The sequence below is a fragment of the Tympanuchus pallidicinctus genome, unplaced genomic scaffold (assembly GCF_026119805.1).
Source record: "Tympanuchus pallidicinctus isolate F22 unplaced genomic scaffold, pur_lepc_1.0 scaffold7, whole genome shotgun sequence".
NCBI classification, from domain to species: Eukaryota; Metazoa; Chordata; class Aves; order Galliformes; family Phasianidae; genus Tympanuchus; species Tympanuchus pallidicinctus.
This window is the reverse complement of record NW_026294791.1, coordinates 21131776-21149221: the sequence shown is the minus strand read 5'-3', so window position 1 is coordinate 21149221 and position 17446 is coordinate 21131776. Positions and strand designations below refer to the sequence as shown.

Here is a 17446-nt window from a genome sequence, read left to right as displayed (position 1 = left end):
GCTGAAATGCCAACAATGTTCAGGGCATCGTTCAAAGTATCCACAGTGTCAGACTGCTGCCATGACCCCCACTTCAAATATGCCAAGGGGAAAAGCAGGAAATGGCTGAATCAGATAAGTTAAATACAAATATATTAAAATGACATTTTATCTCTACCTCGTCATTTTAACATTTTCAAAATTGTTAAATAAGCATGTCGCCTTTTCTCAGATCAGGCCAAATGTCAGGCGTTTGTATGTATTATTCAGCTGAACATCTTAAGTACATAATCTTTCCCACTGCTAAACAGGTGGTACTATGTTAGCGGGTAATTTTCTTAAAAGGAACAGTGCATACAGAATTGCTGATGCTACAAAATGTGATATTATTGAATGCAGAGCCAGTGCTAGTAGAGAGCTGAACTGGGGATTGCAGGGATCCGCAATTTTCTACTGCATCTCTGACTGCTAAGGCTCACTGCAAGTCATTTTCACAGTTTCAGAAGTCATCTACCACACTTTAGTTTGAATAATCAAAGTTGACATTCTTTCTAAAAAAAAAAAGATCTGGTCTCCTTTGACCCATTCAGGCTTCCTATCCTGATGCACACAATCAAGCTTTAGCATGCTCATAACCCAGAAGTTTTAATCTGCTCTGCCACCATGCTTTACACTCTCTTGCATTGCCTTCATTAGCACAATTCTCTGCCCTTAGACGGGGCCATTGTCTGCCCCACAGAGCACCCACATAAAAGACATAGAGCTCACATTCCCCCCCCCCCTCCCCTCACAGTGCTTGCCCATGTTCATGGCTCTGCAGTAGACTTCTTCACCTGGCACTGTAGATCTCAGCCCGCAATGCTTCTTCATTGCCCAGTTCTTCATTGCCTGTTCTTCACCATCTTTATCTGCACTCTGCCAGCTGCTCAATCTGGTGCTTCATGGTCATTCTTCAGCCTTTCCACCACATTTTCTCCCTCTCAGCAGCTGGTACGTAAGAGGTCAACTGGCCACTTTGATCATATGACTCCCTCATAACACTCAATACGTCTAACTCAATTTTGTTTTGTTTTTCATGAATGTCTGAACTTCAAGCAGTACTCTCGCACTCATAGATGCACGTGAGCATGCACAGACATTCCTCTTTATCATTCAGGAAACATATTAAGACAAACCAAAGGTGACAAATTTGAAGTTACTTAATGCTGCTATAAAAACACTCACCTTGGGAGTGTGTGAGTTGAGCTCTTCCAGGAACTGTGCATACCTGAAAAACAAACTTCTGTTGACAAACTTCTGTTGTGTTTGGACTATACATGTCCATGATACTGAGTACTTTGTAGGAGCAGTTAAAAATAGATAACGAAGCTGAAAGGAAAAAAAAGCCGGTGTTCAGTAGGTGTTTTTGTAGCCCATGTTTTCCCTTTAGTTTTCAGTATTTTTGTTGGGTTTTGCCCTTGCACTGTTCCCAGACTTGTGACAATTACCTGTGGGTAGACTTGAAAAAGAAAATGAGAGAAGCAGTATGCTGCCAGAACTCTAGCCCTTCAACTTGCAGAAGAAACATGAGATAGGCAGCAATGGAAAGGAAATGATATACAGCCCACAGCATTCTCCAAATGTAGTTCCCAGACTTCCCTCTAAGAACAAGTACTTGTTTATGTTTCATATAGAATTTGTAACAGGATTTGGGTTTTAAAGCTTAAGAAGGAAGCTGCTGGCTTTCTTTTCTGATTGATGAAAATCTACAGACTGACTCTACTTTCCTTTAGCTGAATACCAGTGAACCCACAACATAACTTCAGGCATTGAAAAGGTTTTGTTGTTGTTACCGCTTGTCACATCAAATAAAAATCTAAATTCATGAATTTGATAAAGTTACTTTTTCTTTTGTGAACATGAAGCTAACACATAATGAGTTTGGGAAAGAAAATGAAATGCTTTGTCTACCATCCTGCTATGGCTGCAGCACTGCTGCATAAATGTATCTTGCAAAAGCTGCCTTTGGAGCATAAGCAGCAGAGAAATCACTAGTGGAGAGAAGCGTTTATGACTTCTTCTCTTAATCCAGTCCCAAACGTGATAGTACTTGGAGCTGCATTTTTCTCCCAAATGCCACAACTCTTCGCATGATACCAACTTTCATACTCGTGGTGGTCGTGTGCGACTTACACCAAAAAGACCTCTGAAGTAGTTCATTTTTCATTGACAGATATCTGGTATAGATTTAGTGACAGGAATAGAATCCTGCTGCGCCATCTGTGTAAAATTTCCCAACTTAGACTGGCTTGTTTTATTACCTGCTCTTCTTCAGTCCTTTGCAATGCTCACTTTTGGAAAAATTGTTACTCCCATTGAAAGCCAGCTGCAAATGCATCCTCAGAGCACTGAGATAACAGACTTTAAAAAGTGGGTAAACGTAACCTGAAAACAGTGATGCACACACATGCTCACTCTGCTTGTTTCTCTCTAGAAAAATTAAGGGCTTTAATTTTTTGTAACTTCCTCCATTGACTTGTAATTTGGATCTCTGAGAAGAAGCTCCTTTACCTCAGCCATCTGCTTTCAGAGCTGAACAAATACGTGGGCACACCTACTGGGAAAATGAAGAAATGACTGAAAGATATGCCTTGCCTTACCTTGCTGTCACAAATCCTACATTACCATTACAACTTGCATCATCTGCTATCTAGAGGAAGCTGGTTCAAGTCTGATAGCATGTGTTAAAATCACAGCCTCATTGTTTCCTATGAATGTAACTTGCATTTTTATCAGTTGCAGATTGAGTACATCAGTACTGAAATCACAGCCTTCACGGTTTTTCTGCACAAGACATCAGTTTGCCCTTAACGGTGATTTGCTCTTAATTCAGAAGAGTGAATCACAAACCAATTTTTAAAGGATACTAAACTGCCGTTAGAATTACAAAGGACATCAGCATTTCACTTTCACACTAAACTATACTTAAAATTAGAATACACAATTTTCTCTGCATTTGACAAACTGAAATAACGGATAAAAGCTTCCAACAAAATAAAGTACTTTTCTATTATTCTACATATGTGTTAAGTATGAAAACGCTGTTGATGCTAATCCATCAAACAAGATCACCCAAGTTGTTAAATATCGATAAGTTTTATTTTATAATACAGTGTTGGGCACTTGATGGCAACGTGGACTTCACCAACAACTTCTACTGACAACCATTAACCTGGAAAACGCCCGCCCCCTCCCCTCCAAATTAAACAAAACCAAACAAACTCACAGCTCTTTTCCTACACATTACACAGTGCACTACTAAGAGTAGTCTAAGGTCTAAAATACAATTCTTGAGATGATTTTGAACAGTAGTCCAGAGGGTGCAAAAGCATGGAATACATTTTTAGGTTTGGTTCCAGTTGTATTAACAGCCAGTGATTAACTAAAATGCTAAACCTGTTAGCATAATGCTGGTTAGGCTTCTTTATGTCTGCAAAATCATTAAAAATGGTCAATAAAACCTCAAAATGCACTGTATTTTATATCTTTTCTATAGGTATTAAAAAACATAAGGACATTAACATTGATTTCAAAAGTCACTAATAAAATGTGCTGGAAAAATTAGAAGTGATTGCATATACAATGTGTCTCTTTCCACAATGAGAATTTCTCATCATAACTGAGACGGGTCTTAAAAAAGCAGACAAACACAAACGACCAGTTTGCTAAACATCTAGGCATTTTAAATTTCCTTCTCAAAAACCATAAAGTAACAGATGCAATGCTCTTGTGCATTAGCTACACCAAGACTAGCTGTTCCACAGTGCTTTATTGCCTCATACAAGTAAATTAATTTAAAGAAGCTCTCCAGGGAAAACCAAAGGTTAAAACAAAATGTACATCAGTATATAAAGATATTAATTTACAGAAAATTAAAAGGATACTGGCAACATTAGTAGATTTTTTAAGTAATGACTGATGATAATTAGGGATGTCACAAACTAAATTCATAATAACTATCAGGTCATCATCCTGACCTGTCCCCTCATTGGTGCTAATGAAAAGCAGTGCCTAACTCCTTGTTTATTTTTAACCATTATAAGAAAAAGTGATCAAATTATAACTAAAGATTACGAATTTTAATATTTATCCTATCTCAGCTGAAGTGGATACAGTTTTAAGATTACCCACTTGTACATAAACACTGGCTCAAGCTTTATTATTTCTGTAGAATGTGACATCCATAATTATTCCTGGTCATTGGAAATATACATTTGCCTCATTAGAATATATTCTTCATATTTTTATCTTACAACCATGTTTCAGTGCTACATGTAATTTTACACATTTTCTAAAAATACAATTTCAAAGACCTGCTTGAAAAGCAGATGTGCACATTCAAAACTACTAAATTACTTTGAAACAAGGAGAAATATTGCACAAAATTCACTGAAGATTTGAAAGTCAACACATTCCCCCTGAAACCAAGTAGCTCCCTTATTTTTAACAGAATGTCAATTCACGTAGAACCATAACAAACTCAATTTTCAAATGCTAATACTGTCACTGGATTCTAAATACTAATATCTTTAGTATTGACCTAGGGAATAGTATAAGTGAATCTGAGTACCCTTTACTATAGTGAAACTGAGGATAACTTTCAGCTGTGTCACCTGCTTCATATTCCAACTCAGCTGAAAATGGCAACCCTGCCAACTACCTGGCCCTCCACATCATGCTGGCCATGTACCTTTCAGGAAACTATTCAGAGGAAGTTAAGCAGCCTCCAGGAAAGTCCTTAATTAAGTACTTTCAGCTGGCCACCAGATGAAACTATGAAACAGACATTACAAAGCAAATCAAGGAAAGTTTTACACATAAATAAATACCATCCCTTTTTCATTCCTTTATTCTCATCCACCCTGAAGAACATGATATGGCCCACACCCTTGGGGTGGGGACAAGGACATATTCTGTCCAGCCCAGATTCTGTTAGCAGGTGAGCAACACTTGGCAGACACACACATCTAATAGCAGCAAAGATGACGTTACAGAAGACAAGTCACACATCCATCCACGCTGGTTTTGCTGGTGCATTCCTACATTCACACTTCAAAGATTCACTGTGGGAGCAGGCAGCTTTTACCACTCTAGGCTTTGCAATAATGAAGCTGCTTACCTCTGACACCATTTTTGGTAGCCCCAGTAATTTAGGCTGAAGTTCTAGCCTGCTGGGAGCAAGCTAACTGAAGTCTCACTGCACCTGGACGGAGGGCTGGCACCAAGAGATGAGAAAACATCTCTCTTGGGAATGAGGGGCAGCCCAGTCTCTCCCCGCAGCTGGGGAAGACAGCAATTCAGAGGCTTTCTGCTGGGCAGGGTACCACAGGCAGGATTTCACAGGGGTGCGTTTGCAAAAGGACCTCGCACTGGCACTTTGTTTATTGCATGAAATGTTTCTTCAAATTACATGCATAGAAAAAGGCTTTGAGATGCTCCTAGCAATCTGATTAGACAGTTGCACCGAAGAAAGATTGTTCTGTAGGACTGAATATGACTGATTGGAGGTTGAAAAATGAAAGCTGTTTCAAAAACCTGGCTTAGCTTTCTTTTGCCTAAAACTTTACACAGTTGACAAGAACACAAAGCTGTAACACGCTCATTCTAAAATCCAAAAAGACATCTAAAACAGATTTTTGAGCTCTATAACATTTCTCTAACAGACTGGGTGAGATTTTCAGAAGCTCCCAGCATGTCTGAAGCTCCATCTGAAGTCTGCATTACCATGCCTGAGAGAGACTTCAGCTACTGATGGGATTTTGAGGACCCCATCTTCCACCAAAGAGCAGCACTACCAATGAAATGCTAAATGACAATGAAGATTTCAGTCAAAATGTTATATGAGAACTTCTACAACAACATTTTTTCCTCAAAACAAGTCTAGTTTTAGGAGCCGCATAATCTCCAAATCTGTGGGATGGGAGAGCACACCACTGCCTTCCCTCTGCATGCTTAGAGGGTAGGCAAGAATCACCTTATTGCCCACAGTACTGCTCTTCCCTGTTTTCCACAGGGAAAACTGTGCTGTTTTCCACAGCGTTGCAATGCTATATGCATGGATGGGAAGGCTTTGACTGGGACAACACATTATTATCCATTCCAAGAATCCCAGAGGGGATTTATCCCATAGGCAGAACTATTTTTGCCTGTATGATTCGGTTGGAATCACTACAACTGGATTCTGAAATCTGAATTTCCATAAAGTCCCTCATGGGGACTCCCAGGCTCTGCTTCAGTATCTCACTGGAAAAATTCAGCAATCTTTTTCTACCGCATTTTCTTTTTCCCTCAAAACAATACAGCTCATTTCAGGCAGACATCTATGTTCGTGCTGTCTGTTTAGGTCAGAAATTTGTTCCTAAGTCTAAGAACAGACTACAAAGCTTAACCACATAACCTGATATCTCCCTACAACACGAGGAATGGGAAGCTTTTTGAGATCTTGATGTGTTAGGAAAAAGGAGGACTCTGACAACCACCACAGGAGCTCTGACCAAACAGCATTCAATTCTCACCAGCAGCTGGTGAGGAACACTGATGATTTTCAATGACGTTAGAACAATTTCCACAAATAAGAAGCATACAAGTCTAAAACTTGTAAAAAGTACTGGACCTGAACGATTTATCTAAATATAGAACTCAATGTGGTAATAAAAATACTGCATATGTAGCCAATAGACAGCTTTATATTAGCACAAGGACAGAGGAGAAGAGTGTTGAATCAAAAATATTATTCTGGACTTGTGTCTATTTGGTAACTGGTAATGACATTTCAATAAGGCACAAATACTAGCCTTTTTAAACATCACTGACACTAAGTGGAAAAGATTCTGTAACGTTACACATCTAAATAGGTACCTACAGTTAAATTCAGTGTAGATATATAAGACTGAGATTTTTGAATATATACAGGGTTCAAAACCAAAAAGACATACAGCTTAGTGACTGTAAGCACCCCACAAGCTTTATAAATAGTAAGGAAAGAAAGCAGAAACATTTTGATGGCAACTGAAATAAAAAATAATTCTAAGTTATATTTTATCTCCTATCTATTGTAACTCAGCTGTTTATTTCTTTTTATTTTTTTTTCACTCAATGTAACAGCGAATTATTACTGTGACGCATCAATCTTGATCCACTAGCAAGTTTTCAATTTTACTTTCCTTATAATAACTATGTGAATATTACCAGCCTCATATGGCTTCCATATTTTTTCCACAAAGGTGAGAATAGGACAATCTATGTGATAATAGGAGTTCAGTGCCGAACTCTCATGTAAAGTCAGCAGGATTTATTCTATCAGATAGACATTTTTGAAAACCATTTTCTGGCAGCATTCCTGGACCTGCGTGTTTGATTGATTTGAAAGGAACAATAGCCAGAAGTTCTGAAACTTTCCTGCATAAGACATCAATATTATCTTTAATAAACAAAGATAACAAGATCATCTTAGATAGAAGTATGGACAGAAGCACTGCATTGGATGCAAAATGCAAATTTTGGAAATTGTGAGGACGTGGATGAGAACAAGTGAGAAATTCTACAAGAACACAGACCTTTGCATAGGTTATCTTCCCTTAGATGCGTTTAGAAGCACTACATTTGGACAATCTTTAGTACCAGTAAAGAACAATGTCCTCTACTGTGTCATTAATATCACCTCCCAACAAGCATCCATCTATCAAGTTTTCCTGCTGCTCTCATCTGAACAGAATCTGAGTCAAACACTCTGACCTTCCTGGAAAGGTTACAACAAAAATTATTTAATTATTTTAATTTTTAATTATTTAGCTCCTTTTGACTGTATAAAATATTTTGCTAGATAACATTTTTACATGAATTTTAAAAATCTATTTCCAGCTTATACAGCATGTTGTTACACATTACCATGAACCAAAGGACAGCGCACAGAGCTCAGCACATTAAACCTCTAACTCAGAAACACTGAGATTCTTCAGCAATACATATTGCAGATGCCCTCAGGAATGCTCATGCTCTAATCAGACGCAGACGTTTCCCTAAGATTTCCACTTTTACAACCTTTTACCTCCCTTGCACTGATTGTATCTGGAGCCTTATCCTCAACAAGTACTGAGTCTCCCCTTCTCCCCAAACGAACCAAAATTTTGGAACACATCATTGAAACTTTTGCTTTAAAGCTTTATGCAGGGATGCCTTTGCAGCTCTTCAGTAAAGCATCAAACGTTGCCTGTCTAATGAGATCAATCCATTCCCTTAGGTCAGCTGCCTTGCAATAAAGCAGTCAAGAAAACCCTTTCCATTTGTGCTGGCTAGAAGGAAAATTCATTCATAAATCTCAGCGTGGAGACTGATATTAAATTTTGCTACAAACTACTAGAAAGATATTAAAGAGCAATCTGATCCAACTCCTGACCTCATTAAGTTGCTCACTCAGGCCTACGCCGAGGCTATGACTAAACATTCGTGCCAAAATGAGAAAGAAAAAAACATTTCTGGCACCAGTTTAGAAGAGCAGGAGAACATTCGTCTCAGGCACAGTTCATTTTAAAACCCACGTGTTACTTCTGTTAACTGCATCACAAATATCCTTCAAAGCTGACAATGGTAATCTATTGAAACTTGACTTCACACCTTTCCTATGCTGAGCTATCCTGGAAAAAAGAATGCACGTAAGGTAAGATGGAGAGGTAGAGAAAGAAAAGTGACGAATTTAAAAACAAAAAAAAAAAAAAGGGAAGTGAAAATGAGAGTTGCCCCATATAACAGGAGTGATTTTTGGACTTTAAATATGTAAATATTCTTCAGGAATGCTTCCAGAGGAAGACAAATACTTGTTCTAAATACAGTGTGCAGTATGCCCATTTATTCTCTTTCACAAAGTTTGTTAAAAAGATTTTTAGGTGTAGAAAATGGCTAAGATGAAAGTTGGGTATAAGCTGTCTTAGGTTGAATCAGCAATTTTAATTTTCTAGTGTTACATGACTTTCCCAGTGATGAGTATTAATAGTTTAACTAAATATGATTTCCAAGTAACAGCAACTCGAACTACTTTCAGCAAGTACTACGAATCAAAAGAAAACGTTGCAGAAGAGGCACAAATTAGTTTCCAAACTGTAATAGATTGTAGAAAATAACAATAATAATAAAAAAGGAATCTATCAATTCCACTTACACTTTCCTTTCTGAAAATTTGTAGATGAAATAGTCTACGTATAGAAACTGGATAATATGCCTTTAAAGTGTCTTAGTTGTAAACAGAAGTTAATAAACTTCACATTATAATTCAGCACTTCATGTACTTTACAGAAAAGAGAAAAGCACATGCTACCTTTCTGAAATCTGGAAGACAGAGCCACAGTTTAAGTTTGCAGTAAGTTCCAAGTTATAGTCACAAGTGATTCCTCAATCTAAAAAAACCCTTCCTTTTCCCCCTCTTTGCTGAAGAAAATTCTTGTCATGGAGTATCATTATTGCTGTTTTGTACATTTGCATTCATCTTCTAAGATAGTTAAACCTCTTCTCAAAAGATTAAGGCAATTATCATTCACTAAAAGTATTAACATTTGTACATTTCAAACAAATCTAGATTGTTTGGTTCGTTTCCTGCTTAATGGGATTAATACAGTACCTTCAAAACCTGGTTACCTATTAGGTGATAACTTTCCTGCTGCTTAGAGGAAGTAAACGCTAGGAAGCACCATACACCTGCTGTATTTGTAGCACAGAGACTAACTAGTACCTGATTTAAGAGTGCATTTATATATTTAGTTCCATTTTGTGGACCTAACTACAGCCAACAAAAGAACTGGGTAAACATAGAAGCAAATGTCCCAGTGGCAGAAGATGCATACTGAATTGAATTGTTTTTTATAATTGAAAATCTCTTATTCCTTTTTCAGATTTTGGTTATCACGTTATATGGAGTCCTGAGTAGTCTCCCTTTAAACTTCTGATGGGAGTAAAATTCCTCTTCTTGTAGTTCTCTTACGTTTTATTTCCACTGCTACTGCTGGATAAGCTATCCTTTGAAATATTTAAACCATAATGAAAAGCAGAATTCAGCTTACATAAAGATACCACTTCCTGAAGAAGCCCTCCCTCATCTGGAGTTTCACTTCCTTCCTTCCTATCTTTCTCCCAAGGGACAAGAATGGATGGATGTTGAGCAAGATTTGCTGCGAGTGGATCTTCTGAGGTATTGCTTAGTGTTTCATTCTGCTTCGCATACTTATAGCCCACTTTGAAACCTTCTAGAGAAGCAAAATGGTCACTTGATCGTACTGGAGATGGGGATGCTATACAGCCACTAGTGATGTCCATCTTGTCAGTAACAATGGTTTTCTCTCTGTTTTCCTCTTTCAGGTTTGAGAGTGATTCTCTATGGCTGCCAGAAGAAACTTGTTTTCTCGGAGATGGAGGGAGTTGTTTCCCATGGAGGACACTGTCATCCTGACCGAGATTCCAGTCTGCTTGGTCATTAGCACTGCTGCACAGCAGGGTCAGGTTGCTCTCACTAGGTGCATTCGACTTGTTCTGAAAGAAAGAATGTGCTTATATTTAATGTCACAAGAAACACTAACACTTATAAAACAGAAATGCTGTAATGGATTTTGTGGGCTCCTAAATCATGGATTGCCTTTTGGTTTCAGTCTTACAAAGCAACAGTTCCAGAAACAACGAAACAACGTAAGAGCAAGGTTGTGGTTTGTTGGCTTTTTTTTTTTTTTTTTTTTTTTTTTTAAGCTCTCTTTCCAGAATGCTGTTTTTTATCCAAGGGATCACCTTTTGTACAAAGATTCCGCATCCCCTGTCCTTTCAGTCTCTGCACAAGCAGTTTTGACAGTGAACAAAGACACTTTGCTGGTTTGTACCATAAATATGAGAAGGAGCTAGACTAAAACTAAAACCAGATGGTATTTCCTCTTTCCTTCAGTAATTAATTATACCAACTTTTAGCTAAACAAACAAAAATGGGCATTTTATTAATGTGACCCCTGCGTGACATTCATAATATCAAATTTTACAAGCTTTTTAAACATTTGTCAGAATTTGTTGTTTCAGTGACAAATCTCTGACTATCAGATTCCTTTCAGCAAAATAAATGTTGGACAGCTGATATAAGCCAGAATTCAAAAACACCAGTATTTTTTCAGCTAATAACATGGCAGTGGGTTGGGAAGGGTTTATAAAGTTGTAGGCAAGAGCTCTGACCCAAAAAGTGGTTTGCTTGTGGATTCCAGGACTTCTGATGGCTTCGTATCAATATGACTAATTTAATGATGCAATGTGAAAATGGAAATTCCTTCTAAACCGTATAACATAGATTAAAACTAGCTCTGGGAATTCAAGATTGGACAGCTAAATATAATACTAAATTATCTGATTAAGTAAATTATTACATTATTAACAGTTTTGTATGTGGTTACTGTTAGAAGGGAAAAAAGTCCGTTTTCCAGATGACTTGGCAAACTGAACAAAAGTGTAACCAATATCTTGACTCATGAAAATCCATCACAAAGCTACCAGCATGGGTGTGCTGTTTTGCAGCAGCAGAATGACATGCTAGCAATTGTAAGGACTATTCAGTAGTGACTGGTCTGCATGCTGTTGATTTCAGCAGTGCAGGATTCCAGTATAAAGGACTGTGGTTATGTTCAAGTGAAACCAGGAAACTAACCGTAGTCTTGTAATCAATGTCATCCATCGACCTAAAGAAGTCCAGGCTCTTTGCTCCTGAAAGCTTTCCTTGATCTGAACTGTGTGTGCTCAGCGTGTCCAAAATCTCCCCAAGCAAGTCCATTTCTCCTTGTTGCTGTGAAGTAATTCCAGTGTCCCCGGAATCATCACTATCATAAAAGCAAGCAGAAGCTTCTTCACTGTCTTCTGATGATAACCTAAAGACAAAATCTTTTGCATCAGTTGGGAGCACAAAAACTACATTACTACAGACACTCCTGAAAGTAAGTAGCAGTATACATTCAAACACTTAAAATGAATATAAGCCCCACTTTTCTTCGAGGTCAACAACCCTACCTAAAGATAGATGTACAGATCCACACAGAGGCAGTGGCCATTTGGTGATTCTTCACTTTGCTCTTCCTTAACCACTCAACTATTAAGTTATCCTTAACACGATATCCCAAACCTTCCCAGGAATTTGATTGTTATTCCAAATTTGGTTCCACTTTTGCCTTGTCTATACCTTATATTTAGGTAAGCATTGCTACACCTCTCTCCAGCTGATCTAGCCACATCTTTTGTTCTAGTGGCAAGGCTCTCATACTGCAACTCTTCTTCTGTCACCTGAGCAGATTTACCCAAGTAATGCTTACCTGCAATTGCAAACAGTGTTTTTGTCTCTTATTTTCTCTTTCACTCACTGCAACAACCTTACTTCTGACCTCCACGCTACTGCAGTCTTTCCCTAGCGTTGTCTATTTGGAATACTTCTAAAAAAGCTCCTTCCATGGCCAAAAACTCAAGGACCAGGTTAGCTGAGGTCACCATGTTGACAAACAAAATTTCACTCTTCTTTGTATCCTGACCTGTAAAGATTCAGGATTATACCAAACTCTCCTAATCACCATACATACACACATATCCCAACAGGCCTCTTACTTGCTTGTTCTCTCTATTTCATCATCATCATCTTCATCCAAGGTAAAATCCTGGTTATTGAGGTGCTGGTTGAAACGTGTCTGGAGGATAGAAAACTAATATTACACACTTCTTGTCTTTTTTAAACAAAGGAAACAAAACTCAAGTGCATGCCAGCATTATTTGGAATCTAACTGCTACCACACTCGTTAAAGACTTCCAAAGCACCCAATAAGGAAAGGCACATATTGACCCAGTCTTCTAGACGTTGTTATAAGAAAACTCAAAATTCACAGATGTAATCAGTTAAAGAGCTAGAAAACCATTTTTCCTCATGGTCTGTGGAGTGCATTATTATTTATGCAGAGCCTTGATTAGCAGAAGGCTGCCTATACAATGTAAAGCATCACTCAAGCTACTACCTATCCTTTCTCATAAAGACAAAGCACTGTAATTTATTGTTTTCTGACAGAAATATCTGCAAAGTTCTGAAGTTAATGTGGTCTACTGAGCATGAAGAAGAATGGATTTCTGAAAGTGGCAAGAAGCCTGGAGTCTCTTTACACAATTGAATTTATATTTGAGTGTTAAGAAGGATAGAGTAAACTACATCAGCTTGAAAGCTGTACAACAAGGATGCCTTTGTGCAAGATACTTTATTTTAAATTACACTTACTTAAGTTTAGTGTACACTCAGAGCATCCTATTAGAAGCCTGTACAGAGCAGTTAGCTGTAAATTCACACATTATCATACTGAGTAACCTGTTTAATCACATTTTTATTTGGCAAACATGACCAGGCTGAAGATTCTTACTACACTTGGAAAAAAATCTCTATCTTGATCAGAATGTTTAAGTTAAAAATTTGTGAAACACAAGTGATAGTCAGAAGGTCTGTGCATCTCTTACAATCATTTCATATCAAAACCCCACAAAAAATTAACAGTGCGGACAATCCGCCTACAGAAGGGATTCCAAGCTTTGTAAGACTGGCCATAATTTAAAGACACATGGACAGAATTTGTGCAAAGGGAAAACAATGTTAGCTAACTTTAAAGAAAATCATACACAAGTATAAAGAAGTGCTACTACCCACATCTCATCATACAGTTCACCAAATGCCTGCAAGCCCCTGGTGACATTAGGGATGGATGTTTGTAATGTGGCATTAGAGGCTGAACCTTCCTACCAATATTCCACCACATTTTGTTGCCACGATGACAGATGGCAGCAGAGGGACTGTCTGACAAAATGGTTTCCAACATAGAAGCGCGTATGAAGCAAAGCAGTGCCATTGAATTCCTCCAGGCAGGAAAAAAGGCACCCATTGATATTCATCAGTGCTTTCTGAATGTTGATAGAGACCAAACAGTGGATGTAAGCACTGTTAGAGTACTGTGACAGTGGATCATCTTCTCTGGTGCAGATGGTTGTGCGGTGTGCAGACTCTTTTTAACTGCTGGTGAAAACGCACAGCTACTGGTGGTGACTATGTTGAAAAATCATTTTGTAGCTGAGAATTTGCTCTATGAGATAGTGCTATTGTGTTCTTTGTATCCATTGTAGTTTCCATGGAAATAAATAGGAGGCATTACTCTCAGAGTGACCTACATATTTTACTGATAAACACCTTATAGAACACTCTCTGGTTTGACTTAGCTTAGCAGAACAAACAAATAGTGCTCAAACGCAATATTAAAATGTTTGGACCATTTTCTGAAGCACTATTTATTAAATATAAAACTGGGAAGGTTTAGGAAATGTTACAGATAAACCAGGTAAAACAGCTTTGAATGAGTAAGCCATCATAAGATATAACTTATATGACAAAATAGTACTTTATTATTCGTTAGTACGACAGAAATAGGAATAATTTTAAAACTTTGAGCAGGAATGGTTTTACTATAATTATTTTAATGCAAAGAATCAAAATATGTAATAAAACATTTAGAAATAGAAATTAGAAATAGAAAAAAAGACAGTAATGAATGCAGACAAGATCTATTAAACACAGCACAGATTGCAAGAAAGCAAATTGCTAAAAGATGGCCCACTGGTCTTTCGGTAGCTACACACCAGGGTAGTTACCTGCAGTTGTACTGCACCATGCTAAGTAGAAGTATTTTATCTATTCCTTTCATTAGCAGCAGTCAATTAAATTTCCTTTGTAAATTCAAGTTATTTCCAGGCTCTGAGAGTTCTTTGAATTATTTCCATCATTACTGAAATCAATCACACTACTGCAAATAACTACAAGGAAGGTTAACTACTTTGCCTTAATTGATACTGTTAATTGGCTACCTCACTGATTTAAATTTTAGAGTTTGTCTTCACTGAGGCAATTAAAATAGTTTATTTCTGTAAGACTGGAAATTCACTACCTGGTCTGGAAAATTCTGACTGACGTGACATTCACTTACATTAAAGCTCTAACCCTGGAACTGACTTTTGGAGGGCAAAACCCTCTTTCGCTTGAAATTTGCATCAGAATTAGATGCTGCCTCTTTTACCTCTATTAACATAAAGAGGAGATTTTTCAGGAAAGAGTCTTTAAAAACGTTGAGAATTTTCTGAAAACCAAACCCTTGTTTATTCTCAGATGGGTTAACTCTGTCAATTGAATAAATTCCTACAAGGTAACTCCATGATATGTCAACATAGGAAGTAATTTTTCAGAGAGCTTTTTAAAAGTCTGCAAGTTTAACAATAAAAAAAGTTGTGCCTTTGAAAAACAGGAATGAAATTACTGAAAACCAGCGAACAGCACAGACATAGCAGTTACACATATTTGGCTTCTTGAGGCATCTTAGGGTAGTATTACAGACACAAATCAGTGAAAGCAAAATATCGTATATGAAGAGTATAACATAGCAAACATCAACAAACCTTTAAAAAAAAAAAAACAAAATTTCTAGGTCCTGTTGGTCAGACTCTGAAAGGATTTCTGCTATCAAATTAGATGTTTAGGCTTCATACAAGAAAAAAATTCAAGATTAATCCAAATTAAATCAGATCCCTATACGGAAAGAAAATGTAAAAGGAGAAAGAAAGGCAAATATCTGTCTGTAAATAACAACATTCTCCGGAGTTTACAGCTCTGCAAGCTGGCCACTGAGACAACAAGCAACACATGTTTTTGAATAGGTGACTTTCCTCTAGGAGCTGCAATAAAAACTACTGCAAGGGAGGGGTATGTCCAGACTCTTTTGCAAAGAAAGAAAAAGAAAAAAAGAAACTCTTAATAAATTGCAAAAAGAGAACCATAAATCTTTTTCAGTGCTCCACTAGGTAAAGTGACATAGTACGTGCACCTGCAAAAGCTGTCAAAGTCATTTAAGGAGTCCTTCCATTACTGACGTACCCTGCTGTTTGCAGTTATTTAAGCTTTTAATTTGTCTTTTCTGCATTTTGAAGTGTGTAACCTTTTTTATACCATTTTATGAAAAAAGGACAGACTTCTGTTTCCTTCCTGATCAGCATTCTAATAACAACCAGACCATTTAAATTTATTACCTCAAGAAATGATATTGTAACACTCCTTTCTTGCTGCACCAGAACTTTATAAAGTCTTAATAGACTGCTGTCATGTTTTTTCTACCAACTGAAGAAACAAATTTCTTAAGAACTACTTAGCTGTTTTTCTTATTTGAACTAGTTCTGCTAACATAATAAATATATTATTTAATATTTCTACCTTATATCTAAATATTAGCTAAGATTCAGCCTTGGCATTTTATGTTTTTCCATCTTCAAGCACCTTGCACCACAGAAACCCATCTCTCACCTTTCTCAGAATATAGCAGAGTTCAACACATGCTGTTTATCACACAACAAGCTTGCACTCACCACAAACCACTGTTGAACCATCTCCCAAGCCTGCATGCAAAATACAGCAAAGGATCAACCACAGTCAGCACGAGATTATGTTCAGACAACACAGCTCCATGGAGAGCAATGGTTTTTTGCTAGTGATGTTTGGAAATTGCATTCATTCATTCTGGTGGCAGCATAAGACTGCAGCTGATCACTCCTGACTATGGACAATGGAACGTTGTTGCCATACATTCCATTTTTCACTGACTGCAAGCAATTGCCTTTAATCCCAAGTATATTCTTTCAATAATAAAGGTGATGCATTTGGCTAAAGATTCAAACCATTGGGTTTCTGCCTGACTTCTGACTTCAAAATCCCTTTCCACAAGTGGTTTGTTACCTATACAACTGCAACAAATGCTGATCACCAAAATCAGAAAAAGGTGATGACAGGATAAATGTGGGTAAAATCAAACAAGTGAGAAGGGGTCCTTATACTGTTGTATTCTGCTTGCTGGTAGCCTCACAAAATATACAACTTTGGCATAAAAAAGCAGACAAAATACAGGAATGTTAAAGGATTTAAATTTAAGATGGTTACATTTTTGATTGGGCACAAAAGTCAATCTTTGAAATACCAGTTTTTTATTTAATACCAGACCTTTCAGAAGCACAACTTTCTGGAATGAGTGCTTATTGATCAGCAGCGAGGCAGGAAGTTTAACCAGGCTGCTGCCATTAATTGTCCTCGACGTAAGAAACAAATAATCTTTTGAGTAATGGCAGCGCATATATAACTTCACATTTACTGCCTGCTCAATATATCAGCACGTGTAGAATTTCAAGTAAAGAAAAATATCTACTACACTTCAAATACATGAAGTACTGTTTGCTTTTTCTTAATAATTTTAAGATAATTCATTCAGTATGAGAAAGTAAAATAAACAGAAATCCACTATTACTTCTGCTTCAGTTTTTCATTTCACCTATCCTCTATGACACAGTAACAGAAGCAATTACAGTTTCACCTCCAGTA

General features: G+C 37.4%; 1 protein-coding gene across 3 annotated transcripts in view; it reads right to left on the bottom strand.

Moving 5' to 3' along the window:
- Window positions 1-3095: 3095 nt before the first annotated feature.
- The window catches only part of DENND1B (DENN domain containing 1B), a 144808-nt gene continuing 130457 nt past the window's right edge, over window positions 3096-17446 (bottom strand). For 2 of the 3 annotated variants that reach the window (XM_052666933.1, XM_052666934.1), the window contains 3 exons: window positions 12619-12698; window positions 11678-11894; window positions 3096-10533 (listed from right to left, as the gene is read on the bottom strand). In XM_052666933.1, the coding sequence (XP_052522893.1) occupies window positions 9985-10533; window positions 11678-11894; window positions 12619-12698 (846 nt within the window). In that variant the 3' untranslated portion in view covers window positions 3096-9984. Of the gene's footprint in view, window positions 10534-11677; window positions 11895-12618; window positions 12701-17446 lie in introns of all 3 variants that reach the window. The other variant, XM_052666935.1, reaches the window with a different exon arrangement.